The following is a 27,346-nucleotide window of genomic DNA, read 5'->3' on the forward strand; positions in this document are numbered from 1 at the left end:
TACGAATTTTTAATTCCAATTTTTATATTCAGCAAAAGCACGGCCAATTTCTCTACTAGAGTAAATCTCTACAGGGTGACCAACATACCCATAGTATCTAGGGGTATGCAAAATAACCAAAAAATTGAACCGAACCATGAACTGAACCGAACCGAACTGCCCCTTAAAATAACCGATTTTTAAAAATCAGTTCATAAACCGAACCGGTTTTTAAAGAACCAGTTCATGAACATAACCGATTTTTATGACCAGTTTAAGAACCGAACCGATTTTTAGAACCAGTTTAAGAACCGAATCGTTTTGAACCAAACCGAACCATTTCTGAACCGAACCGAACCGTTTTCAAACCGAACCAAACTGATTTTTATAACTTTATTTTTTAAATTTTAAATTTTTTGTCTTTTCAAAATAGGATCGACCCGAACCGTTTTCGAACCGGTTCCAACTCAACCGAACCGCTTCCGAACCGAACCATTTAAATCAATTTAGTTCGGTTTTTCAAAAAAACCGGTTTGGTTCGACCCATGCTGGTATCCTTCCTATAGTCACTAGACAACATTCCTTTCAATCCCCAGCAATGTGTATCGCACAGAGACACGGGAACCCTGTCTTCATAATCGGAGGAGACTCAAAAATGCTGTTACGGTCCACAGAAATGAATCCAAACCTTTTTTCAATAGCAACACTCTATCATTGAGAACAACAAAAGGATATTCCCCTCCATTTCCATGAAAGCATTTTTTTTATAACAAATCAACCAGCTCGTGAATATCAATTTTTTGCTGATCCATTATTCTACAGATGAAATAATACTTCCAACAACCCCCCCCCCCCCCCCCCTCTCTCTCTCTCTCTCTCTCCATCCATTCTTCAACAAGATTTGAATTTTTGTATTAAAAGGGGGGGAAAAATCGAAAATGATTGATATAATACCTTTCACTAAAACTTTCTATGTCATTAGGTCATCAGACATTGCAGAAGGTATACAATGTGTTGTGAGGATATCTAAGGCTGCTGCCTTAGCAGTGCTGGTCTTTAACACAACTATCTGCAGAAAAGGATATTCAAAATTTCAAATCAGTATTCATAAAAGCTAATATAAGACAAATTTATAGAACGAACCTCACTAAATTGATAAAATTAATTTGTAACATGCAGAGAAAGATTCAACTTCTAATAGATAAAACCAATTCAATAAAGATTAAAATAATATATGTAAACTCGTTATATATATATATATATATATATATATATATCATATATAGGTTATCGTTTATCAAGTTGTTGGACGTCTAGCTAGAAATCATAACCATAACCTTGAGAGAAATAATTTCATCTATATTCCCCTTTGATTAGTTTCACAAGATTTTCATTTGTGCAATGCCAAAAAAATAAAAAATAAATAAAAAATGCACAACTTATGCAATATGCATAGGGTTTGTCTTAATATTAAATATTAATTCATAATAGTAATACCTTACCTATAACAATTGTGTTACTCTTATGGACTGACAATATGAATGGTAATCATAATGAACAATTTTCTTCCAAATAAAATATTTTAAGGGTTAGACCGAGTAGAATCAACCCTTATCCCTAGCCTCTTGAGTCGGGACACTCTTTATGCACCGAGGCTTAGCCATCTTTTTTATTTGTTTATTTAAAATAAAAGAGGACATTTCTTTTTTCTATATTCTTTTTTCTTTTTTCTATGTACATTAAGGGGACATTTCTAGTTAACACGAGACAATGAACCAATTAATATGTCAACGAGAGAAAACCTGTTGGTATTCCAGATCAAACTTTAGATATTCATCATCACATCTCTCAACCATGCTGGCCAAGTTCTTCAGATTCTTCACAGGCTTACCATTGAAAGCAAGAACCTATATACATACAATGAACAAAGTTTAACAGACACTTTATTTATACAGAAATAAAATAACTACATAACATTATCTTACCTGAATGTTAACTATGTCCTCATATCCAATATTAATGTCAGACACCAGAACCTAACAATAAGGTAAATTTCAAGTATGAGCACATATCTCAATGTAGTACAAAAATGGTAATATATAAGCAAAAATTTTGGGGAAAAATCAATGCAAAAACCTGAGAAACAACAACAAGCTGCTCATCACAAGACTGTGCCATAGCATGTAGATGTTTGTCCAGAAGCTTGACTGGAGCATCAAATTCATATTCCTTACCATACTGGATATAAGTACAAAACCAGAAATTAAAATTAGCAATAATTATAAACTCAAATACAAGATAGTTTTAAAACACACAAAAATTCCAACAAGAAACCAAAATATCATTGGTTTCACATTCTTATATGCAATACAGCCATAAATATTATGCATAATTGCTAAAAACTTGTAATATTAACTATTTCAAAATTTGCACACAGCGAAAAATAGATAGTGAATTGGGAATGCAACCTTCAAATATGAGCACGAAACGACAACCATAAATGAAATAAATCCATGCATCCAATTTATAGTAAGGTAGAATTCCTTTAGGATTTAGTCCACATAAAATGCTCAAATAAACAAATAAACGGATCATGCCATCACCTAACCTTCCATTAAACAAAAGGAACCCCTCCCTAAGAGCTGTAAATTCAGGATAAGACCAAGTCAAACAAATGATTAGAAAAAACAGATGAAATGAAAAACATTAGATTTTAGAGCTTTTTCCAGTTTACATGCAATCTAGAAGTGCTTCCTCAAGGATCTTTAAATTGCAAAATAAATAAGTTAAACAAATTAATGGACCAAGTTTCCACTTTAGAATTTCAATTATTTCAAAATATACCTTCATTAATACTTAAAACCATGGTTGAAAAATTCACAAGTATGCTTGTAAGATAGGACAATTTTAAGAGTTTCACTCTCCCTCATGATCTTGCTCATACCCTGGATTGCAATTTGGTAGGATCAGGTGGGATTAAGTGATGAGGTGATCCCACCGATTATGAAAAAACCCAGACCCATGCCCACCCAACTGAAGAAAAAGTGTAAAGAGTAAAGACACATCATTTCTGTTCCTATTATGTTCTGAAGCCCTAAAACCATGTGTAACAAACAACTAATCTCACACAGCAATCAATTAAGAAATACTTCAGCATTTATATTAATTCAACAACAAATTCCTATAAATCGTATCTCTGTGAACAATAAACTGTAATGACTTGAATTGAAACAGCATGACAAAAATTACAATGAAATTGAATGACAGAATATTAAAGATAGTCCAGGGGAATTATAGAGCTCCTGGTCTCTCCCATTCACCAAGAAGGTGCCCAAAGTCCTAATTTCCAAAGATCCAGTCTTCGTGTATTTTTCCTCCTTTAAACATGCACTCCGTCGTATAACATTCTCTCTCCTCCAACCGCATGCACAACTTCATCTGCTGACTCAGCTCCCCCATATAATAGAATGGCACCAAATAATCCCCTACGGCACTTCCTATGATAAACCGTTAGTTTAGGAGGGTCTTTATCAATACTCCCTCCCAAAACAGACACCTTGTCCTCAAGGTGGAAGGTAGGAAATAGTTGATTGATCATAAAGGATTCCTCCCAAGTACTTTCTGTAAAGAACCTTGGAATACACCACCCCAAAAGCTAGCTCAAAGGGTGGGAGTGCTCAAGGCCTTATAAACTCCACATTAGTTGCACATTCAACCAATGTGGAACTATACATCTCAACACGCCCCCTCACACAAGAGCCCATTGGGCTTAAAGAGTGGATGATGCAACAGGTCCAGCCTACCTGTGCTAAGAAATTCCACAAGAGAAAGCGGGGACGGCGAGGTTTGAACCCGGAACACGAGGCTCTAACCCGGAACACGAGGCTCTGATACTATGTAAAGAACCTTGGAATACACCACCCCAAAAGCTAGCTCAAAGGGTGGGAGTGCTCAAGGCCTTATAAACTCCACATTAGTTGCACATTCAACCAATGTGGAACTATACATCTCAACACTTTCGAATTCCGGTAAGTTGGACCATTTAATAAGCACCTCAGTAGTGTGATGCAGAGATCGACGCCATTGCAAAACGGCTACTGGAGTAACCTGCAACTCCCAATTTTCCTGCAATACAGAAGGGATTGGTTGAGGTTGAAAAGGAGCAGAAACAGATTTCTTCAACAATGAGACATGAAACACCGGGTGAATTGTACAGTAATCTGGCAATTTCAATCGATAAGCAGCTGCCCCAACCCGTTCAATGATAGGATAGGGACCATAATAACGCGGGCTCAATTTTTCATTCATCCTCCTAGCCAAGGATTTTAACCGATATGGTTGCATTTTCAGATACACAGCATCTCCTACCTCAAAGTGAATATCCCTTCTATGCTTGTCTGCTTGTTGTTTCATGCGATTTTGTGCCTTTTCCAACTGGTCTCTGAGTTCAGTCAATACTAAATCACGCTCCTGCAATGGTTTATCTACCTATGCTACTCTCGACATCCCATCAGCCCGCAACAATGTAGGGGGTCACAGCCATATAAATTTTAAAAGGAGTCATACCTGATGATTCTTTATAGGTAGTATTGTACCAAAATTCTGCCCAGTGCAACCATGTGTGCCATTGCTTCGGTTTGGGGCTGCAAAAACAACGTAGAAATGTCTCTACACTTTTGTTGACAATCTCCGTTTAACCATTCGATTGAGGATTGTAAGTTGTACTGAATTTAAGATAGGTACCAGCCTGGCGAAGTAGAGCAGCCCAAAAGTGACTTTAGAAATACTCTATCGGATCAGAAACAATAGATTGAGGAAATCCATGTAATTTGACCACATTTCTCACAAATAAATCAGCAACTTCAGGTGCAGAATAAGGATGACATAGCGGTATAAAATGGGCATACTTAGATAATCTATCAACCACCACAAAAATTGTATCAAATCCTCCTGCTTTAGGTAAACCACCTATAAAATCCATTGAAATATCAGACCAAACCTGAGATGGGATGGGCAGCGGTTGGAGCAAACCGGCTGGGGATAAAGCAGAGGATTTATTTTGTTGGCAGATATGACATCCAGCAACGTACTCCTTAATTGCGTGTTTCATTCTCTGTAAAACACCAACTGCACAAGCCTCTTGTAAGTACGAAAGAAACCAGAATGCCCACCGGACGGTGACTCGTGGAATTCTTTAAGTAACAGAGGAATTAACACTGAATCGGAAGGAAGGATTAAACTTCCTTTATATAGCAATTTTCCATCCCGCAGCTTGTAATCCGGATAGTCAGAGCTTCCCATTAATAAATCTTGAATGATTTTCTTCAAGCCAGAATCTTGATACTGCTCATTTTCCAGCTGCTCCAACAATGGCAACGATACTGTGGTTAGTGCAGTAAACTGCATCTGCCGTGATTGAGCGTCGGCAACCACATTAGCTCGGCCCGGTTGATATTGTACTTCAAAATCGTACCCCAACAACTTCGAAACCCATCTCTGTTGTTCCTCCCCTAGTCCTCGCTGTTCCAACAAGTACTTTAAACTACGTTGATCTGTTTTTACTATGAAATGACGCCCCAATAAGTATGGACGCCATTTTTGAATAGCAAACACAATCGCCATGAGTTCCTTTTCGTAGACTGACTTCCCTTGGGCTCTAGTCGAAAAAGCCTGACTCACAAATGCTAACGGACGACCATCTTGCATCAACACTGCTCCAACTCCCTTTCCCGAGGCATCAGTGACTACCACAAAGGGCTTCACAAAGTTAGGCAAGGCCAAAGTAGGTAACTCACACATTTTCTGTTTCAACTCTTCAAAAGCAGTCTGCACCTCATTATTCCATTGGAAGGCATCCTTCTTGAGTAAGTCCGTAAGAGGTTTGGCAATTTTACCATACCCTTCCACAAATTTCCTATAATAGCCTGGAAGTCCCAAAAAACCTCTTAAGGCCTTGATGTTTTTAGGGACTGGCCACTCCTTCATTGCTGTAATTTTAGAAGGATCTGCCATCACTCCATCCTTGGTAATCACATGACCGAGATACCCTATTTGTTCACTGCCAAAGGAACACTTCTTTTTATTGGCAAATAATTTGTGACTACGCAATGTTGTTAGGACTGCCCTCATACGTGCCAAATGATCAACTCAGTTCCTGCTGTAGATGAGTATATCATCAAAAAATACCAACACAAACCTTCTCAAGAAAGGTTTCAATACTTCGTTCATCAGTGCTTGAAATGAGGATGGGGCGTTAGTGAGCCCGAATGGCATAACCAAATACTCGTAATGTCCCTCGTGGGTACGGAACACAGTTTTGGCAATGTCTTCAGGCTGCATACGAATCTGGTTGAATCCGGACTTCAACTCAAGCTTTGAAAAAATCTGAGAGACCCCTAACTTGTCTAATAACTCATCAATCACTCGGATAGGGAATTTATCTGGTACTGTCATCTTATTAAGAGCCCTATAATCCACACACATTCGCCAACTTCCATCTTTTTTCTTTACCAAAATAGCTGGGCTAGAGAACGGACTCACACTTGGCCTTATAAATCCGGACTCCATAAGCTCCTGTACTGCCTTTTCAATCTCCGTCTTCTGATAATATGGATATCTATAAGGTCGTATATTGGGAATTTCATTATCAGACTTCAGAATAATTGCGTGATCTTGTCTTCGCTCGGGTGGTAACTCCTTAGGCTTCTGAAAGACTTCTTCAAATTCTTTTAACAATTCCTCTATTTCCTCCCATTAGTTATTCTGCTCTGACATGGTCACATCTCCAGGTTGCTGCGAAATCCAGTACCCTTGTCCCTCATCTGCTAGTGCCTTCACCAAGGACTTCAATGAAGCTACCGCCTTGGATAAAGAAGGTTCTGCCTTGATTATGACTTCCTTTTCATTTTTTCTGGAAGCTCAAGGTTAAATCTCTGAAATTAGCTTTAATATTTCCCAACCCTTGCAGCCAATCCAACCCCAAAACAACATCAGCTCCCCCTAAGGAAAAGAGGAAGAAATCTTCTTGAACTTCGTTACCCTGTAAGAGTACCTTGACCTGTTTGCAGACCCCCTGACACTCCAGCACCTCACCATTCCCAACTTCCACCTGATATTTGGGTGTCGCCTCTACTTCCAACCCCAGCTCTTCAACAAGAGTGCATTTAATAAAATTATGAGAAGCACCACAGTTGATTAGTATAATTACCTGTTTCCCGTTGATCTCGCCCCACATGCTCATCGTCTTGCTTGAAGATAACCCCAGAAGGCTCTGAGTCGATAGTTGCAGTGGCGATACCTCCGGAAACTCTTCCCCGCCACCTACCATATCCCCTTGCCTCACGAGTTCATCTTCCTCTGCTCCGTCATCTACGATCAACAATTGTAGCTGGCGCGAACGGCAACGATGCCCTGGGTACCATCGTTCTTCACAATGAAAACATAACCCCTTCTTAGATCGATACTGTAACTCTTCTTGTGGCAGTCGTCTACTTTGGGTCCGATTATTACTCCCCTGAGATTCCTCTCGCTCAGCTCTTTGTGTTCCATTGGTACGACTTTGCAAAGGAGCCATTCCTCCTTCTGTTGCCCTAGATGGGTTTGTGAACATATTTCCGCTCTTCGGGTAATTTTGACCCGCTAAGGTACCCGAATGGTTTTGGGTAAATGAACGTGATGTTGGATTATAGTTGGGCCTACGGTTTAGCCCATCACCTTTAGTAACTTCATGGGTCAAGGCCCAATTTCTGCTCTCAATCCTCTGAGCCTTCATCATCATCGTCTCCAATGAATCTTCTGGAGACATCAGCAATTCCTCCCTGATTGAATCTACCACACCGTTCAACCATAATCCACGAAGAAAAGTTTCATCAAGCTGCCTCAAGTTGCTACTGATCTTCTCAAAGTCTCGTCGATATTCCAATATGGATCCTGATTGTTTCAATCGAAAGAGCTCATGGAACGGATCTCCGACCAATTCTGGTTGGAAACACCCCACTACCTCGTTGCAAAATCCTTCCCAAGTTGCATTTCGAGTCGTTCGTTCCCAACGTTGGTACACCAGTGGAGAGCTTCTCCCTCTAAAACGATCATCACAGCAGGTAATTTCACACGCTCCCTCATCTGATTTACCTCGAAGTATCGTTCTACACGAGCTAACCAACCCTGCACCTCTTCTCCTGAGAAAATCAGCATCTCTAGCTTCTTCTCTTGATTATCATTTCTAAGGTCTCTGTGTGCATCATTACCATTGCTTCCTGTCTCGTCATTTTCTCCCGAACGGCGATTACCCCTCTCCAAGCTCAGATTTTGTAATAGTCGGAGTATATCAGCCTGTCCTGACTCTAATCGACGGATTCCTTCTTCCGATCTATTAATCCTTTCTTCTACTGATTCAAAACGTGCTTCCATTTTTCTCGTCAATATCATATAATGCTCCCAGGGGAAGCTTTGATACCAATTTGTAACAAACAACTAATCTCACACAGCAATCAATTAAGAAATACTTCAGCAATTATATTAATTCAACAACAAATTCCTATAAATCGTATCTCTGTGAACAATAAACTGTAATGACTTGAATTGAAACAGCATGACAAAAATTACAAAGAAATTGAATGACAGAATATTAAAGATAGTCCAGGGGAATTATAGAGCTCCTGGTCTCTCCCATTCACCAAGAAGGTGCCCAAAGTCCTAATTTCCAAAAATCCAGACTTCGTGTATTTTTCCTCCTTTAAACATGCACTCCGTCGTATAACATTCTCTCTCCTCCAACCACATGCACAACTTCATCTGCTAACTCAGCTCCCCCATATAACAGAATGGCACCAAATAATCCCCTACGGCACTTCCTATGATAAACCGTTAGTTTAGGAGGGTCTTTATCACCATGTTGCTGCTCTTGCATAAGAAACATCTTCCTCCAAAAGTACCCAGTGTCTATAGGACAATATGACTCAATTGGGTAGGCCCAAAGCAGAAAAAGTGAAAAAAACTAAAAGCAATAAGATACAATGAACGAATCCTCAAATAGTGTAGAAAAAACAAAATCTAATTTACAATATATGTTATTTGTAGTGTATATATTCTATTATATCTATATAGTGGCTTAAATGATTAGCTAGAGTTATAATAGTTTTATGTTTTTTTTTTTTAAGTTTTGTAGAAAACAAAATCTAATTTACAATATATGTTATTTGTAGTGTATATATTTTATTATATATAAATAGTGGCTTAAATGATTTGCTAGATTAGAGTTATAATATTTTATTTTGGTGTTTTAGTTTTATGGTTTTTTTTTAGTTTTATGTATTTTGTTTATGAGATTGTGAGTTTGTGACCTCCATTAAAGCATAATTAAATTTTAGTAGTGATTTAAAACTTATTTTTCTTATTTATGTTATGCTTTTAGATATTTGGGATCAATATTGCAAAAGGGAGGGATAGATTGATGAGGATCTGAATCATAGAATCAAAGCAAGTCAGATGAAATGGCACAGCACATCAAGATTTTTGTGTAAGGAGTTGTTTGCCTACAGTACCCCATAAAGGAGAAGATGAATGAATCAAAAAGAGAAGAGATGGGGGCAGACAAATTGGAAGGGTAAGGATCACAGCAGAAGTGTAACAATATGTGTGAAAGATTTCTACTCACCTCAGAACGAAGATAGGGGACAGAAACAGCAGTAAAAACAAATCCAGCAATAATGTAGTAAGAAGGAGGCCTGCCTTTGATGTGTGCTGGAATAAGCCGCTTATGAGTCGAAAGTTTTATCTTAAATTCAAGTATCTTGGAATTACGGAGAACCTTTACAACAGCTATATCCCCAGTGTATTTCTGAGAGACAAGGTAACTGAAACCAATGCGCTCCCCATGCCTGAATGGAACTATAAATATATTCCAGAAATAGATGTTAGCTCTAAAACCAAGAAAGCAATACAAACAAAATTTCAAAAAATTTACCATTGAATGAGTATAATTAAACAAAACACAATAATAAAATCTACTAACATTCATAAAAAAATGGTCCTAGTAGATAGCAATAAAGACAGTTTATGTTAAGCCAAGCATCAACAAATCATGATGATATGCATTGAATGCAGACAAAACACTATCAGGTTTCCACCTAGACAATAAAATTCCAAGATAAGAGAAATCAGAGTAACCTTTTCAAATACTCTTATTGTGTCAAATTCAGGGTCACAAATGTCCCAAACCTGATAATAAATGTTAAGACTAAGGCTGACATTTGATGCCCAAGGGAAAGAAAATCATACAGATCAGCGGCATTCATCACATGTTACCCCTTGTTCTTAGTTATAGTTTTGGACAAGCCCGTTCATATCCTTCTCTACCCTTGACATCTGTTCTTTATGTTCCTGATTGTCCTTTTCATTTTACATTTGTTGGCCAATTAACTTGTTCTCTTTCATGCTCCATCAATTCAGAAATGGTGAAAAAGTTGGTGCATATCACTTATATGCTCCAGCTTCAGGGGAAAGTGATGGAAATAGTGATAGTGATTAATATATCATTTAGAATTGTGGAAGTTTATTGGAAAGATTAGGATCATAGGAAAAAGTTTAATCCTTTACTATTCTTGTAAATATAAAATGCATTTATTCTTTTATCTATATAAATATCAAGGATGCTAAGTACTCTTAATCAAGCAATTCAGAAATCTCTCCTCTACAATACCCACACTAAATCTTGAAAAGGTAGTCATTTGTTAGAAAACCTAATTTTAAAGTCAGCTATTAGTCAAAAAAATACAGGACAAAGCAAAAACCGCATGCATATATCATCTTAACGGGATAGTTTCCAAGTAAAAACATGGTATATTACCTGTTCCATCATTGGCAATGTTGACCCCGTCAAAGCTAAGAATGACATCAGCTGGCTTCAGAATGTAAGATTCTGGAGCAGTGGGTTCAATTCTTCTGATACGCACACCTTTCTGATCTGGTCCCATCCCCATTGACATTCTCAGATCAGGATTTTCCATCTTCTGCCACTCAACTCCAAGAATTGGAAATCCTGACAGGCAAGAAATTAAAGACAAATTTACTTAAAATCATTGTAGGAAAGACAAAGTAAACTAAGAACAAAATTGTAAAAGCCAGACAGGGGAAGGAAGGTACACTATGAACAATGTAATAAACAAAACATAACAGTCCAGCACAAATTGTCAATGAAGTTCTCCACTTAGCATGTATTTTGCAATGCTTAAATTATGGGAACGGTTTTTTTTTTTTTCGAAAGCTCTTTTAGAAAGCTGCAAAAAAATGTGTTATTTCCCCAAAATTAGCTAATACAAACACGCACTTAATCTCTTTATTTTACTGTTTTCCATCTATTTATTATTTTATCTCTTTCTCCTTCTTTTTTCCCCTAAGAAAGGAGGGGGCAATGATATGGACAAAGAAGTAAAACATCCCCCTTAGATACCTGTATATGCTCCATTATTTTCATAATCTTGGATAAAATGCAGAATAACAGGGGTGGGTATTACATATCCTATATTCTCCACATCTTCATTTTTCAGAGACTGGAATGCAATCCCAACACATTTTCCCTTATCATTAAAAGCAGGTCCACCAGAATTCCCAGAATTTATTGCAGCATCTATCTGTGGAGGAATTTGAATAGACAACAGCAAATTTTAATTTATCATATATAAATGGATAACTCGGGGTAAAAGGTTAAGAGGAAGAAGGACAACTTAGAATTTCCATCACCTGCAGTCCCAGGAGTTCAGTTGAACCATGAACATAAGAGAGTATCTCCATACGTGAAACAACACCACTTGTCACAGAGATTGTGTCACCTCCAATTGGATAGCCAACCACAGTTACAGCATCTTGCAGTGCAGGCAAATCGCCAAACTCTACAGGTGAAACTCCCTCCCAGAATTCATCATCACTCACCGTCAACAACGCTGAAGCATCATCAAAAGAAAAAAAAAGGCATGACAAAATAAATAATCAAATTTATGTTTAAATCAATATCTGATATGAATATTAAGGGAAAAAATATAAAAACAGAAACGGGATGGACTGAAAAATATTAGAAGAAACCATCCAAATCTCGACTGGGCGGCAGGTGCATCGCAATAAAAGAAAGAAGAAAGCTAAGAGTGGGCAGTATTCCCAAGGAACGTATTTCTTTTTTCTTTTTTTATTAACTTCTTGTTCCTTCCAAAAGTGTAAAGAAAGGAAACAGAATGGCAAGGTTTTAAATGAAATTGTATAAGACCTTTTTTTATCAGATTTTAGTCACTGATACGATTAAAAGTAAAGAAAGTTAAAAAAAAATAATGTTAAAATGGTAATATGATATAAAAGCTCTTCTTTTACATCCCATTCCATTGAGTATGCATATCTCAATATCTTTCCTGTCCCTGATATAACTATCTAAAATCTAAAAAAAAGGAATGATCATTAGTATCATTTCCATATTCCCATTCGTTACTTACTTCAGTAGGCGTTCAAAGGATCCCATACTTATATATATATATATATATATATATATATATATATGAGGTAGGATCCTTTGACACCAGTGTCAAGTTTGAATTTTGACATCTCATCTAGGAGCCATTAGATCAAAAAAGATCAATAGTGTCACATGCTTACAAATCAGAGTCGTTGATCTTTTTTGATCTAATGGCTCTCAGATGAGGTGTCAAAATTCAAATTTGACACCGGTGTCAAAGGATCCTACCTCTGTATGTGTATATATATATATATATATATATATATATATATATATATATATATATTATAGAATGGCTTCTGGCCTTGATCTTAAAGGAATCTCATAAAAATTAACAAACTGAGGGATTATGAAGATATATATATATATTATAGAATGGCTTCTGGCCTTGATCTTAAAGGAATCTCATAAAAATTAACAAACTGAGGGATTATGAAGACTCCAGCCTTTTGGCTGCAAGATGGCGGGGTGTCCTCACCGGTTCAAACCTCAAAGTGCCAAAATCAACACCCTTGCATGTTGTTGTAACTTATAACAGACACAAGCCATGAAATGAAGAACAATAGAACAAAATGTAATCTACCATATGATTAAGATACATTTGGCTTATTTGAATTATTTTAAGCATGTCATATAGGTTCCATCCTTCGTCGAAAACATAATCAATAAAATAATCACATATCCAAAAACATTATTAGGTTTTACCAAGTGAAAATTCATCAGATAGGAGAAAACAAAAATCAAATACCAATGTCGCACTCGGTCCCAATAGCCAGCACTGTTGCCAAGTATTTCGTATCAGAACCACGTTTCTTGAGCTTGACCTGGGTGTGATGCTCCACGGAATGCGCATTTGTAAGCACCCTCCGTCCCGCGATGACAAACCCACTGCTGCTGGAGCTGTACTGTCTCTTCCTCTGCCATGGCAGCGAGAAATTCGGCTCTGTGTGCACGCAGAAAACCTTCACAACGGCGTCCATGGACGGCACAACCTTCACCACGCTCTTCCACTTGGCCTCCATCGCCAAGCTCGTCGGAGCGCAATCGCCGTTCAACTTGGCGAGCCGAGAGCTCCGGCGCTCCGGTGATGCCGCCTTAAGCTTCATCTTCTTGGGTCGGTTGCGACAGTGCCCTGCGGAATCCGGATCGCTGGTATTAGCAGCTTCGGAGGTGGTAGGGACTGAAACGACGTCGTTTTTGGAGGCCGCGGTGGCGTTGATAGTGGTGCAGTCTTGGGGCACGGTTTCTTCATCAGTTGCGGTTTTGGGTTTTCGGCCACGCCTTCTCTTAGTTTCACCCATTTCCTTTTCGGGAGTGTGTGTTAGCTTGTTTTAGGAGCTCAGAAAGATGAGTCTAGGGCTTTGGTTATGGCAGGGAAAATTAAGATGCCACCATTTTCTTCCTTGCCAATCACCTACCAATCACCGACGCAGAGGAGAGCCGTGACGGTTGAGGAACAGTATTGGGCCTGCAGTTACCAGAAATCGAACGTGAACCAAGAACCCAAAATCATTTCTTGGTTTTTTTTTTTTTTTTTTTTAATTTACATTTCTTGATTTTCATTTCCCTCCCTTCTCTTATGTTAGCTGCCGGATCGACACAACTAAAATAGAGTAAATACTCTTTTTATCCTTAACAAAAAAATACGATCTCCGTTTTAGTTCCTTACAAAAAAAATTAGTCGGTTGGTCCCTACGAAATTCAAAGTAGACCCATTTTAGTCCTTTTGAGGGACTAATGTGGGTCTTTTTTGAATTTGTGAGAGACCACGATTTCAACTAAATGGATCCACTTTAAATTTGTTAGGGACCTCAGACTAATTTATTTTTGTAAGAACTAAAGTGGGAACTGTGTTTTTTTGTTAGGGACCAAAATGAGTATTTACTCACTAAAATATGATACAGATTTGAAAACAGGGAAATTTTCAATATGAACAGCTTGTTTTGTGTGATTTTACACAACACTATCAATAACTAATTAATCAGGGAAATGGATCTTCACATATGAAAAAAAAAATGACATGATTATGTAGAAAAATCACAATTATAAAAAAGTAAATAATTAATGGTTATGATTTTGTAACTACCTATTATAATATATTTTTCTCTCTCTTCCTTTATTACCATTAATTTATCTTTGTATGTGTTACGATATGATAAATCGATATGTCCAATCAGAGATTGGTATGTTAATATAGGATTTGTTTATCCTCCCTCAGGTACCTATAGGAGAGGAACCCTAAAGATAAGTGGATCACTGTGCACTATAGTATAACGACATAGTCAAGCATGGGGTGTGTGCACAGTGACAAGCTAAGAGACAGGGTTTAGAGTGTGTTTACCTTATTGGTTTAACCCCTTATTTATAGATGGGTTACCTGGCAGAAGTGGACTTTTGAGCCTCTTAGGAGTATTGGGGGTCCAATTGTTGATCAATTGCTGCCGTAGTAGGATTAATATAATTAAGGAATATTTCCTTAATTCCCTCTTAGCTGTTAGCCTTATTTGGGCCTTCTAGAATGTAGGTCTTTGTCAGGTCCATAACAGTTGCCTCCCAGCCCGGTAGTTTGGTTGTCCAGGCTGCCGGGGTGAATTGTCTTGCCTTTTGCTTCAGGTTTTCTGCTAAGCTGAGAGCGTTTGAGGTTTTGTAAACTTTTTGCATATATGTTCCTTACATCTCAGGCTTTTAAACTGGGGTCCTCATTGCCCCTTATCTCGGCGGGTTGATCATAAACCATGGAAAATATTTCACGTGTTCCTATATCGAGTTTGGGATGAATTTGAGTGGTTGGGATCCAACTGCCGAGTTGCCCCCAAGCATCATTCCATACGCACACGTCCTGAGCTTGTAGCTTTCTTCTGGAATCCGGGAATGATTTTCCCTTGTCAATTATGTGAACGGGTTATGCATGAACCCAGCAAGATATTCTGCATGTGTAATTGGGTAACGAATGTGCTTGAGTAGTTGGGATCCAACTGGCGAGTTGCCCCCAAGCATCATTCGCATAACCCGGATAAGAGTTGACATATACTTGCATGTAATAACAGTAATCTCTGCATTTGATTTTCAGGTTAGTAGTCGAATTCTTGCTTTGACTTGGCATCTTCATTTAAGCAATTTTCTTTGGGTTGGAACTTTCCTTGGCCAACTTAATTGGGTTAGCGATTGTAGTTATTATCTCTGTCATTTATTCAGCCGGTTTTGGCGAATCGAGTATTGAATATGTTATTTTCGTATTTCTCCCTCAACCTTTTTTGGCTGAGGTGGTAGTTTGGTGAAGCAATGTTTGCCTCCTTTCAACATCGAGCTCGGCTTCTCCTTCCGAGGATTTCGCTTTGAGCCCAACTTCTTGAATTGTAGCATTATTTATTCAGATTTATCTTTTCAGCATTAACTGAACAAAATGACCTAGCCATCATGGTCTTTCATGCAGATTCCGCTTTTTGCTTTTAACCCAATTTAGGTTTTCAAATTTGAGGCATCATGGTGACTTGATTAAGGTTGTACCAATCTGCCACTTATTTTTCAAGCCTGATTTCATTTGTCACAGCTTGTACACATGTTGTTTATTTTGACAACATTTAGGATTCAGAAGTGTCCTTCCGTTTTCTTATGCCTCAGCTAGAAGCCACAGTCCTGCAGTGTGCTTTATATTTTTAACCCGTTTTCTATCCAGGTTTTTGCACGTTGCTAGTCGTAGGTTTCCAATACCTTGGCTTTATAATATTTAACTCGGCTTCTTTCCAAAGTGTCATTTTTTGACTTTGGCTTATTTTAACTTTCCCATGCATTCTAGGCTTTGAATTTTTGGAACAGGGAATGGTACTTCATTGCCCCTTATCTCGGCGGGTTGAGCATGAACCCGACAAGATACTGCGTACATTCCATATAACCGGGTGATGAATGAGCTTGAGTGGTTGGGATCCAACTGGCGAGTTGCCCCCAAGCGCATCATCCTTGTAACTCGGCTTAACATTGTTGTGTCCAGGTGTCCATTTCTTGGATCCCGGATGTGAGTTTTCCGTTCTCCTTACCAACTTTCTTGTCAATAATCACGAATTGGGGTGTGATCCTTTTTTCCAGGACCACATCTCTCCAAACCCGTCTTCATTTTATCCCGGATTGGGGTGTGATCATTTTTCCAGGATCTCATCTCTCCAAAACCGTCTTCATTTAATCCATTGGAGTGCGATCCTTTTTTTCCCAGATCTCATCTCTCAAAATCCGTCTTCACTTTGTCCCGGATTGGGGTGTGATCCTTTTTCCAGGACCACATCTCTCCAAATTCGGTAGTCTGGTGTCCGGGGTGCATATCTGATAAGTATAGTTGGGTTGTTGTGCATTGCTCTTGATCAAATTTTGTGAATATTTTATTCTCAGTGCCTAGAAGTCGGCCATGTTCATGGTATGAGCTTTGTTTTAGCCTTTATTTTGTGGTGTATGGCTTTAACTATCTTGTCATGTTGATTCTTACTTCAGACATCCTCCTTTGTTTTCCTACCCGGTAGTTTGGGTGTCCAAAGCAAAGTCTGTTGAACCATAATCTTATTGGTCAAACTTCCGTGGCCAAGGGATCTATTGGAAGTAGGAAAGTTTTTCCCTTTGACCTTTTTCCCGAAGTTTTATTGATTCATTGATCCATGTTCTAAATCCATGGATTCTTGTCGATTTGTATTTCGGATTTATTTTTTCTTATTTCGTTCTTTCTTCGGTGCCGGGCTTCATGAGCTGAATACCGTGTATGCTATTTCAACATTTCTCCCTCAAAGTTTTTGGCCGAGGTACGTAGCTCGGACTAGTTGACTAGTCGTTTTAATTGTCTTAACGAGATCTTGAAGTATGAAGATTGCTGTTTTTCTCTTTTAATTTTGGATGCATTCCTGCACTTGCCCCCCAATCCGGAAGTTAGAAAATCTGGGTTGTTGGGCTGTATTACTTTAATCCAAACTGTGTATGTCGGAATACCGACTTTGCCTTTGAAATTTCTTTTTTCTGATTTGGGGATCTTTGAGCCTCTTTTTAATTGATATTTTCGGGCTTTGCTCCCGATTCTTTGCATGTTTCGTTTGCAGAGTTGAATTTTTCCTTGCTATAATTAGCCCAGTTTTATATATTGTAGCTTTATTTATTTGAGCTCGGCTTTGTCAGAATCTCGTTGTGATATCATCTTCTATTTCAACCAGGTTGTGCATACCGTGTCTTTCACAGATTTTAACTTAATCAGAATCATTCACCTTTTTGAGTCCGTCTTGCAATGTCATGACGTTCAGATGGAACAGGGTGAGACTTCCGCTGAATTCATGGTCGGGATGCCTCTTATCCAGTTCTTAGGCTTTTCATGCCTTTGAATGATTTTGCCTTTATACTCGTATCTTGAGTTTTATGCCTCCCTGATAACTTAGACATACTTTTCTAAGTATTTGAGGTTTATCAGATTCCAGATACTTTTCTAAGTATTTGAGGTTTATCAGATTCCAGATGCCTGAAGTATTTGTTAAATACTTCGAAGGACTTAGCATTCTCTTGATTGTGATAACAAGCTTGTATCCTTGTTATCTAGGTTTGTAACTTAGTCAATTTTCTAAGAATATCAAACCTTACTCGAGTTGTTCCTTATCCGAGACGGGTTATTTTTACAACTCGAATAAATTCTTATTTTCGCAACTCGTGCATTTTATGAGTTCCGATATATTGACCTGGCCGAGGTCAAAGCATTATACGGATTCCGCTTTTTGTCACTCTTTACCGAGAACTCACAGCCATCCCACTGAAACGCTACATCGCGATGAACAGTGGTAGAATCACACATTTCTCTGGTGGCGGTGGTCACCCGCAACGGTGGAGAAAGCACAGACATAGGTACCTCAAGCCCCACAGCAATCGGGGTAGCAATGAAGGAATGCGTAGCCCTGGAGTCAAACAATACATCAACCGAAGATCCACCAATAGAAACAGTACCTCTGACAAGGTTCGGAGCTCGGTCTGACTGCTGCCGATCCAAAGTGTAAACTCGCTCCGTGGCAGGTGGCACAACAGGTGCCGCTGCAGGTGGAAGGGGAACCATCTGTAATGGAACTGCTCGAACTGCTGCAGCTCTCGCCGTCGATGACGGACAATCTCTAGAGAATGACCCTCCTTGCCACACTGAAAGCATATCAACTGGCCTGAAGAACACGGCCCAAAATGAGTTTTCCCACACCCCGAGCATCTGGGAGCGGGAGGTCTCGCTGTACTCCCCTGAGTAGAAGTCCTCTTAAACTGATTTGGCGCTTGCCGAGTCGCCATCTGATTTCCCTTGCCTTTGCTCCCAAACTTAATGTCCCTCCAGGAAGTGGAACTACTAGTTCCCTTCGTCTCAGCAATCTTGGCCCTCTTGGCCTTACTCGAGTTGCAGAAGTCCTCGATGTCCCGACACTGCTGCACCAGTGTCCCGAAGTCTCTCGAAGCAGAACCATCGAGGTAACCAGCAATATCCTCATTAAGTCCCCTGTGGAACTTAGCAGCCAAGAAGATCGGAGTAGGCCTCTCCATCCGAAAGTGAGCGAACTTAACCAGCTCATTGAACTTTGCCAAGTACTCGTCAACAGACAACGAGCCCTGCACCAACCTGTCGAATTCCCCTTGCTTCCTCTCCTGAGCATTGTAAGAACCTGCACCGTTGATTAAGGAATTTTAATTAATTAATTATGCAAAATTAGGAAATGATTCCATAATTGACCTTAACAATTATTATGAGGCTTTAATAATGATAGTAAGTGAGTAACAATGCTGAAAGTCGCTTTTCGGAAGAAAAGTGCAGATACCGGTTCTGCTAGTCGGTATAAATGCGTACCAAAAAAGTATCCCGAAAAATTATAATAAGTGCATGATAATTACTAGAATAATATGTAGGACTTGTAAAACGAGTTTCAAGTTCAAATAATGAGAACTGGTGCTAGAAACCGGTACTGGCTTTGAAAAGCGCATACCGAAAAGGTGCTCCGAAAATAATAAGAAAAATATGATAATTCTTGGAAAAATGTGTAGTTTCAGATTCCAAATTTTGGGATTAAAATGCTAAGCGTAACAATTAAAGTTAATATTGTGTGTTAAGTGACTTAACTGCCTATATAAGCCTTAGTGGGCACTAAACCCTAGGTGCCACTATTTTCTCTACGTGAGTGTTGCTGAACTTGAAGTCAGCCACCCCTTTGTCACCCTTTCTCCTCCATTTGTGAGCCAAGTTGCCACATTTGCTCTATTTCTTCTTCCTTTTGGTTGAGTAAACACTTGGGTGAGTGTCTTGGGAGGTTGAGGTCCCATCTTCTGAGTTGTGGGAGCTGGTTTGAGTCAAGGTTTGGGGCTGAGTCCTTGTGTTGGTGTGGTTAGAGCTTTGTGTTGGTTGTGGGAGCTTCAAGGAGTGAACTTTTGTGTGAAAAGATCACTCTTGATCACCATTTTCGTGTGCCTTGAAGGTCAGACCTGTAGAGGCAGATTTGAGAGCTCCAAGAGCCTTTCTTCCTCTGTTTTGAGCTTTGGTGAGTTGTACCAACCTTGATCATGTGTTTGATGAGTAAAAGAGGTGTCTTGGTATGTTTAAAAGAGTTAAACAAGTAACCAACAGTAGTATGACCCTAAATCAGTATAAAGATGCATGCTTTAACGTAATTAAATGTTAAAAACCCAACCTTGGAAGGATATCTTCACGAAATTCAATTTCTGCATTCTGTCGTGAAATATCCGGATATCTGCCCGAGAAATATCAGGATATGTGATATCCGGATACGGGATTTGGATATCCGGATATTGGATATCCGGATACGGGAATCTGGATATCCAGATATTGTATATCCGGATATGTACAGTGAGATATCTGGATATTGCATATCCGGATATGGTCCCGAGGAATATCCGGATATTCTGGGATTTCGAAGAACAGTAGCTGTGTTGTGTGTACGGTAGGCTATTGGGGGTTTGTGGACCCTAGTTTGATGAAGTTGAACTTCTGTAATTAATGAACTAAGTCAGAATCAAGTGATTAAGGGCTTATGGCTTGGTATGGAGCCTTATGACGTAAAACGTAAAGGAAAGGCGTTGTCTTTAAGTTAGATGCCTGTGGTGCATTATTATTGATATAGTATTGGTCCATAACAGATTGTGAATCTGCAGTGTTTGGACTTTGAGCTGTGGACTCTTGGCTTTGGGTGTTAGCTTGCAAGGTAAGCTTTCGTGTCCTCGGTTTAGCCATGTTGTGGTTCCACAATGTCCCATGGGGGTGTGGTTATATGCATGCTGTGTTACATGCTTTGAATATTCGAAATGTTGTTGAGCTTTATGTGTAATGGCTTTTAATATGCATGTGTTGTTTCATCTTGACGGTAAGCCTGAGTATGTGGCGTCATACGATATGGTGATCCGGGGTGAATGCAAGTGGGTCTTGCACTATGTGTGGGTTTTTGGCGTATATAAATGTAATATCCCGAGCGGTGACGAGAGCAGGGAGTGATTGCCAGTGCGAAATGGCACAAACAAGGAGCGGCTCCTGGCAGGCTTCTAGGGACGGGGGTACATGAATGAATCAAATCAACACCCGAAAGAGAGGGATTCCAGAGACTGTGCTGGTATGGGATGGTACAGTTGGGAATGGCTTATAAGAATTAATTGGTACTACCTATACTAATAAGATGCATCTACTTTTCGGTAGCTCGGAACGGAAGAACTCCATAGTTAAGCGTGCTTGACTTGGAGAAATTTCGGGATGGGTGACCTCCTGGGAAGTTTTCCCGGGAAGTGTGCGAGTGAGGACAAAGCACGCTGAAAAGTCTCGTGTTAGTGTGTGGGGACAGTCGTTGATCCTTGTAAGTTGCTAGGCGTTACAAGTGGTATCAGAGCTGGGCCTCTCTTCCAGTACGGTATAGTTCGAGGACGAACCAGGCGGAAGCTGGTGGGCATGTAACATCCCGGGCGCTGACGAGGGCAGGGAGTGATCGCCGGTGCGAAAGGGCATGGTGCGAAAGGGCACAAACAAGGAGCGGCTCCTGGCAAGCTTCTAGGGACGGGGGTACATGAATGAATCAAATCAACACCCGAAAGAGAGGGATTCCAGAGACTGTGCTGGTATGGGATGGTACAGTTGGGAATGGCTTATAAGAATTAATTGGTACTACCTATACTAATAAGATGCATCTACTTTTCGGTAGCCCGGAACGGAAGAACTCCATAGTTAAACGTGCTTGACTTGGAGAAATTCCGGGATGGGTGACCTCCTGGGAAGTTTTCTCGGGAAGTGTGCGAGTGAGGACAAAACACGCTGAAAAGTCTCGTGTTAGTGTGTGAGGACAGTCGTTGATCCTTGTAAGTTGCTACGCGTTACAATAAATCCTGCATTTCTCTGGTCAGTAGAATAGAATTGACACACATGACATGATTATCTGCTGCATTGCACTGTTTTAGAAATGATATTGATGAACTTCTTTTAAACTTATATTGCACATGTAAGTGAGCTTGGGGTGGAAGATCCTTGAGGACCCCTTGTCTTACTGAGATTTCTTGTTTAGAGATCTCACCTCACGTTTGGGGAATGCTTATTTCAGGTTCAGGTAGTATGGTGACTGATGCCTCTGGCGGCAGCAGGCCAGAGCTTAGCTGATTATAATATTATGTTGTATTGCTGCCATGACTGGATTTGGATGCTGTTTATGTTTTCCTCTATTTATGATTATGTTGTTGTTGAGACTGATGTTGGGCGTGTTGCCTTATTTGAGTGAGCATGAGGATTGTCTATGACACTTTATGTTAGTACTTTTAGATTGGAGTTGTATAACCTGCTAGTTGGTCCGGCCTACTTGTGGTAGTTCCGTGATTTCTAGAGACACACTTTTATTATCTATGTTATGATGTATTTCAGTTAGCTGTTTTATTGCAATTACACACAGGCGATGTTTTATTAATTGATTAATAAGCAAGTTGGTAATGATAATGACATCATAATTGAAAAGAAAAAGATATTCTGCATTTTTAACTAAGCGATGCTTAATACGATAGTATGATAACATTACCGGATATATACGGGGTGTTACAAGCATCATATGGGAAGTACCGACCCAGAAAGCAATCCTCGAAGAATGGCCATGTCATAACATGACCCTGCATCTCAAAAGCATGAGAGGTGTTCATCCACCACTCATGGGCATCGCCCTCCAGCATATAGGTAGCAAACATCAGTTTCTGCGGATCTGTACACTACATGACCCAGAAGATCTTATCCAGCGCCTGTAGCCATCTAGCCGCAACAATAGGACCATAAGACCCATCAAAGAAAGGTGGCTTATGCTTGCGGAAAGCATTAAGCCGGCGATCAATCATATCTCTATCTTCAGCAGGCCCCACAAAGGGTTCCATCACCCCGGTCAAGTGACCAGTGCCCTCAACCTGACTCTGGCTCTCGTACTGCAGACTAGGTGGAGGCGGCGGCGGTGGTGGCGGTGGGAACTGACCAACAGCAGGACCAACTCTAATCTCCTCCAACATGACCCTCATCATGGTCATGTTCGCCAAACGGTTCTCCTCTAGAGCATCCTCTGTGGCCTTCTGGTTTGCCTCCCGAGCGGCGTCCATCATTGCCACGTTGGCCAATCTAGCGGCCTCCTACATCTCAGCTAATGCAGTCAGGATCGGGTCGGGTTAACCCTCAGCAGTCTCGCGAGTTCTCCTGGGTATTACCATGACTCTGCACAGTTACACAATTTATGAGTTGATCAGGCCCACGCAATGTGATCACATATGCATTATCATAATAAAACTCAACGGAGCAAACACACAAGACAAGACATCACAAAGAATCTTAAGCTATTGCAATACATACAGGCTTTTCCCAAGAAAGTGCTCTGATACCATAAAATATAACACCTCGTATATATCTGGTTTGTTATCATATCATCGTATTAAGCCACGCTTAATTTAAAAATGTGGAATATCTTTTTCTTTTCAATTATGACGTCATTATCATTAGCCAAGTTGAATTACTCAATTCATTTCATAAAACATCGCCTGTATGTAAATTGCAAAAGACAGCTAACTGAAATACCGCATAGAATGAATAACATAATTATGTCTCTAGTCACAGAACTACAACACGTAGACCGGACAACCCTGATAGTTTATACAACTCAAGCTAATAGTACTAACATCAATATGGCATGGACAAACCCCATGCTCACCAAATAAGGCAACAAAGCCCACAAGAGTCTCAACAACAACAACATAATAATAGCAAGCTAAAAGCATAACATCAGCAGATATAATCCAGCATCCAAACATGTCAGCATATAACATCAATATCAGCTAAGATCTGGTCTCCTGCCGCTAGAGGCATCAGCCCCCAAGTTACCTGAACCTCAAATAAGCGTCCCCAAACGTGGGGTGAGATCTCTAAACAAGAAATCTCAGTAAGACAAGGGGTCCTCAAGGATCTTCCACCCCAAGCTCACTTATATGTGCAATATAAGTTCAAAAGCATTTAACAGTATAAGTTCCAAAACTATGCAGTGCAATAGATATTCATGTCATGTGTGTTTTAACTATTCTACTGCTAGAGAAATGCATGACGTATGTCTATAACCCCACAATAAGTACAAGGAACACCGCTTGCACCTCATCCACAGCCTCACCATCTTGTATGTCTCCACATACTCAGGCTTACCGTATAGGTGGAACACCACATGTATATCATACATGCACTCGCATATAACAGCTCAATCGCATTTACCAAAACAATACATGAAAACAACATCATGCATATAAACCATCCCCCCATGGGACATGGTGGAACCAACAATGGCTAAACCGAGGACACGAAAGCTTACCTTGCAAGCTAACTATCCAATGCCAAGAGTCCACACTAGCTCAAAGCCCAAACACAGCAGAATCACAATCTGTTTCGGACCAACAATATATCAATAATCATACTTAACAAGCATAAGACACAAAGACAACGCCTTTTCTTTACGTTTTACGTCTTTAGGCTTCTCACAAAGCCACAAGCCCTTAATCACTTAGATTCTGACTTACATTAATCATTACAGAAGTCCACAGTAGCCAATCATGGGTCCACAAACCCAAAATAACATTCTGTATGAATAGTACCTATACTGTTCTCGGAAACCCAGAATATCCAGATATTTGTCAGGGGCATATCCTGATATCTGTCTGACAATATCTGGATATTCAGAACCCTATATCCGGGTATCAATATCTGGATATCCATATCCGGATATCAATATCCGGATATTTCCAACCCAATATACGAATATTTCACGGCAAAACCCAGATTCTGGATTTTCGCGAGATATCATTCCCAAGGATCCATTTTTACCGATTACAGAAGCTAACACATGCATTTCTAGGTGTGTTTAAGCTTACCCAACCTTAAGTTATGATCTTTAGCTTGTTACATGCATCAAGGCTTCATTTTTAGCAAATGAAACACAAGGTCATGGTTAGTGACACTTACCCAAGACTCAAACAGAGGAGCAAAGGCTCATAGAGCTCAACAAACAGCCCCCAAAGTCCAGACCTCAAGGGTGCACGAAAATGGCACACAAGACTTGGTTTTTCTTCACAAAGGTTGACACTTGGAGCTTCAACAACCAATATAATGGCTTCACACTCCTCAAACCAAAAGTCAGCACCAAAAACTCACCAAGGTAGTGGCCACAACCCAGAAACAAGTTCCACAACTCACCCCCAATGGTATACCTCACTCACATCAAGTGTTTAGGAGAAGATTTCATGAAAAAATGGCCTCTAGGCTCAAGAAATGGGGAAGGGAAGGAAATGGAAGAGTGGGGAAGGGTTGATCAGCCACCAAGTCGCGTAGGGATATTGTATGGACTAGGGTTTTGGGCCAACAATGCATATATATAGTACTTTAAGTCTTAATCGCACAGTATTGTGTTAATTGCTACGCTTAGCATTTTAATCCCAAACTTAGGATTCTGAACCTACTCATTTTACTAAGATTTATCATATTTTTATTTTATTTTTCGCAGCACCTTTTCGGTACGCGTTTTTCCATAGCCAGTATCAGTTCTGACACCAGTTCTCATTATTTTGACTTGAAACTTGTTTTACAAGTCCTATATATTATTCTAGTGACATATACACACTTTTTATAATTTTCTGGGATACTTCATCGGTACGCAATTATACCGAGTAGCATAACCGGTATCTGCATTTTTCGTCCGAAAAGCGACTTTCAGCATTCTTAATCACTTTCTATATTTATTTAAGCCTTCTCATAATTATTAAGGTCAATTATGAAATTATTTCCTAATTTCACACATTTAATTAATTATTTTCCTTAATTAACGGTGCGGGTTCTTACAGTAACCATTGAAATCAATTATTGATTGATAAGATAATCCTTGTATAGGTTATCATGTGTAAAGTTGTTCTGATTCATGTACTCCATATCTCCCTCAAATGAGATGTGTGAACTATCATTTTAAAGCTTAAGATGTCCCCTACACTATCCTAAAATATGGGACCATAATGTATTATATAGCATGCCCATTTTACAAATGGGTGAGGACTGCCTTGTTTTGCGAAATTCCCAACAGGCTCTGTTTTTTATTTTAGAAAATTCATATCTCATTCATTTATTACCTAAATTAGGTTTATGATATATCAAATTAAAGATCAAAGTGTCAACTAGAATATATTAAAATTTGGGAGCAAACATATTAGTAGGACATCTGCAGTTTCAAAAATATGAGGGAACTTGGTGAACCCGAAAATGCAGTGTTGACAGTTTTGAATACTTATCTTTCGAAAAGGGAATAATGCCCAGTTTTGACATACCCGAAGCATACTCTGTGCAGTAGAATGTAAAATTGTGAAATTTATTTTGTTAGTTTATGAGAACCACCTATCAACCTTAAATATACGTTGTATGATGTTAAGCAATTGAATTTATATTTCTGCAATAGTTTTTGAATTATGATAATAGTTTAGAGTTTTGTTAAATACGGTTGTTTTAAAAATGTAAACGCTGTCAAAAAAAGTTTTATCGTATTTTAATTAATTGTTGTGATTGTAACTGCGCTTAATATCATAATTGATGATAACACACTGGTCCGATAACGAGGTGTTACATAATATATCATTCACATCATGACTTATGAACTTGAACCCAAATTCCAGCAAAATGATTATACGAGTGCTATATCTCAAAATTACACCATGTCACTCTGAATACTCTAAGAGGGCTAAATGTGCTCTGATGGTCCTCAAGAGTTGAGGCCCATTAAGTGTAAATTGTTCCACAAAACCCATGTTTTGGTTATAAATCACTCCATTTAACCGTCTTCTTTCCATATAGAGCAACTGTTTTGAATAGTGGACCAGAGCAATACCGAAAGTGGGAATTAAGGACACCTAAGGCCCATCAGAAGGAACCACAAAATGAAGAGAGAAGAAGGAATGTTGCGCAGAAAGAAAAAAAAACCTGTTGTAGTACAACAGCAGTCAAAGGAAGCAATGGGAAGCCGCCACGTCAGCCACAGCAGAGAAGGTGGAGGTGCTACCTCTGCTACAGTACGGAAGCAAAGGAGCTGAGCAATCAAAAACAGCCACGTCTGCTGCAGTAGAAGGAGTGGAGGTGCCTCCCTGAATCCAATACTCCTACTCACAAAGGGAGCCAAAAACAAGGGGGACCACTTCCATTTAAGGCCAAGCTGGCAAAAAGCAAGGCTACCATTGGAGAGCATTTCTATTCGAAGCTGAGCTGGCAAGAAGCAAAGCCACCATTGGAGAGGATTTAGACAAAGCACGACCCTTGATGAAAGGAACAATGGAGATCAAATGAAGAACCCTATAAAAGGAACAAGCAAT

At 39.4% G+C, this 27,346-nt stretch overlaps 1 protein-coding gene across 1 annotated transcript; it reads right to left on the bottom strand.

Annotated features, from left to right (window-relative positions):
* Positions 1–853: 853 nt before the first annotated feature.
* On the bottom strand, positions 854–14,010 carry LOC133308231 (protease Do-like 9). The gene is made up of 9 exons (XM_061508839.1): positions 13,224–14,010; positions 11,719–11,918; positions 11,429–11,609; positions 10,826–11,017; positions 9,635–9,867; positions 2,116–2,217; positions 1,965–2,015; positions 1,782–1,886; positions 854–1,048 (listed from the first exon to the last, which is right to left on the bottom strand). Exons 1-9 carry the CDS (start codon positions 13,774–13,776, stop codon positions 950–952), a joined length of 1,716 nt encoding a protein of 571 aa, XP_061364823.1. The 5' UTR covers positions 13,777–14,010; the 3' UTR covers positions 854–949.
* Positions 14,011–27,346: the final 13,336 nt, after the last annotated feature.

This window comes from Gastrolobium bilobum, unplaced genomic scaffold (assembly GCF_033153095.1).
Source record: "Gastrolobium bilobum isolate Gb01-03AN ecotype WA unplaced genomic scaffold, APGP_CSIRO_Gbil_v1 utg6770, whole genome shotgun sequence".
Classification (NCBI taxonomy): Eukaryota; Viridiplantae; Streptophyta; class Magnoliopsida; order Fabales; family Fabaceae; genus Gastrolobium; species Gastrolobium bilobum.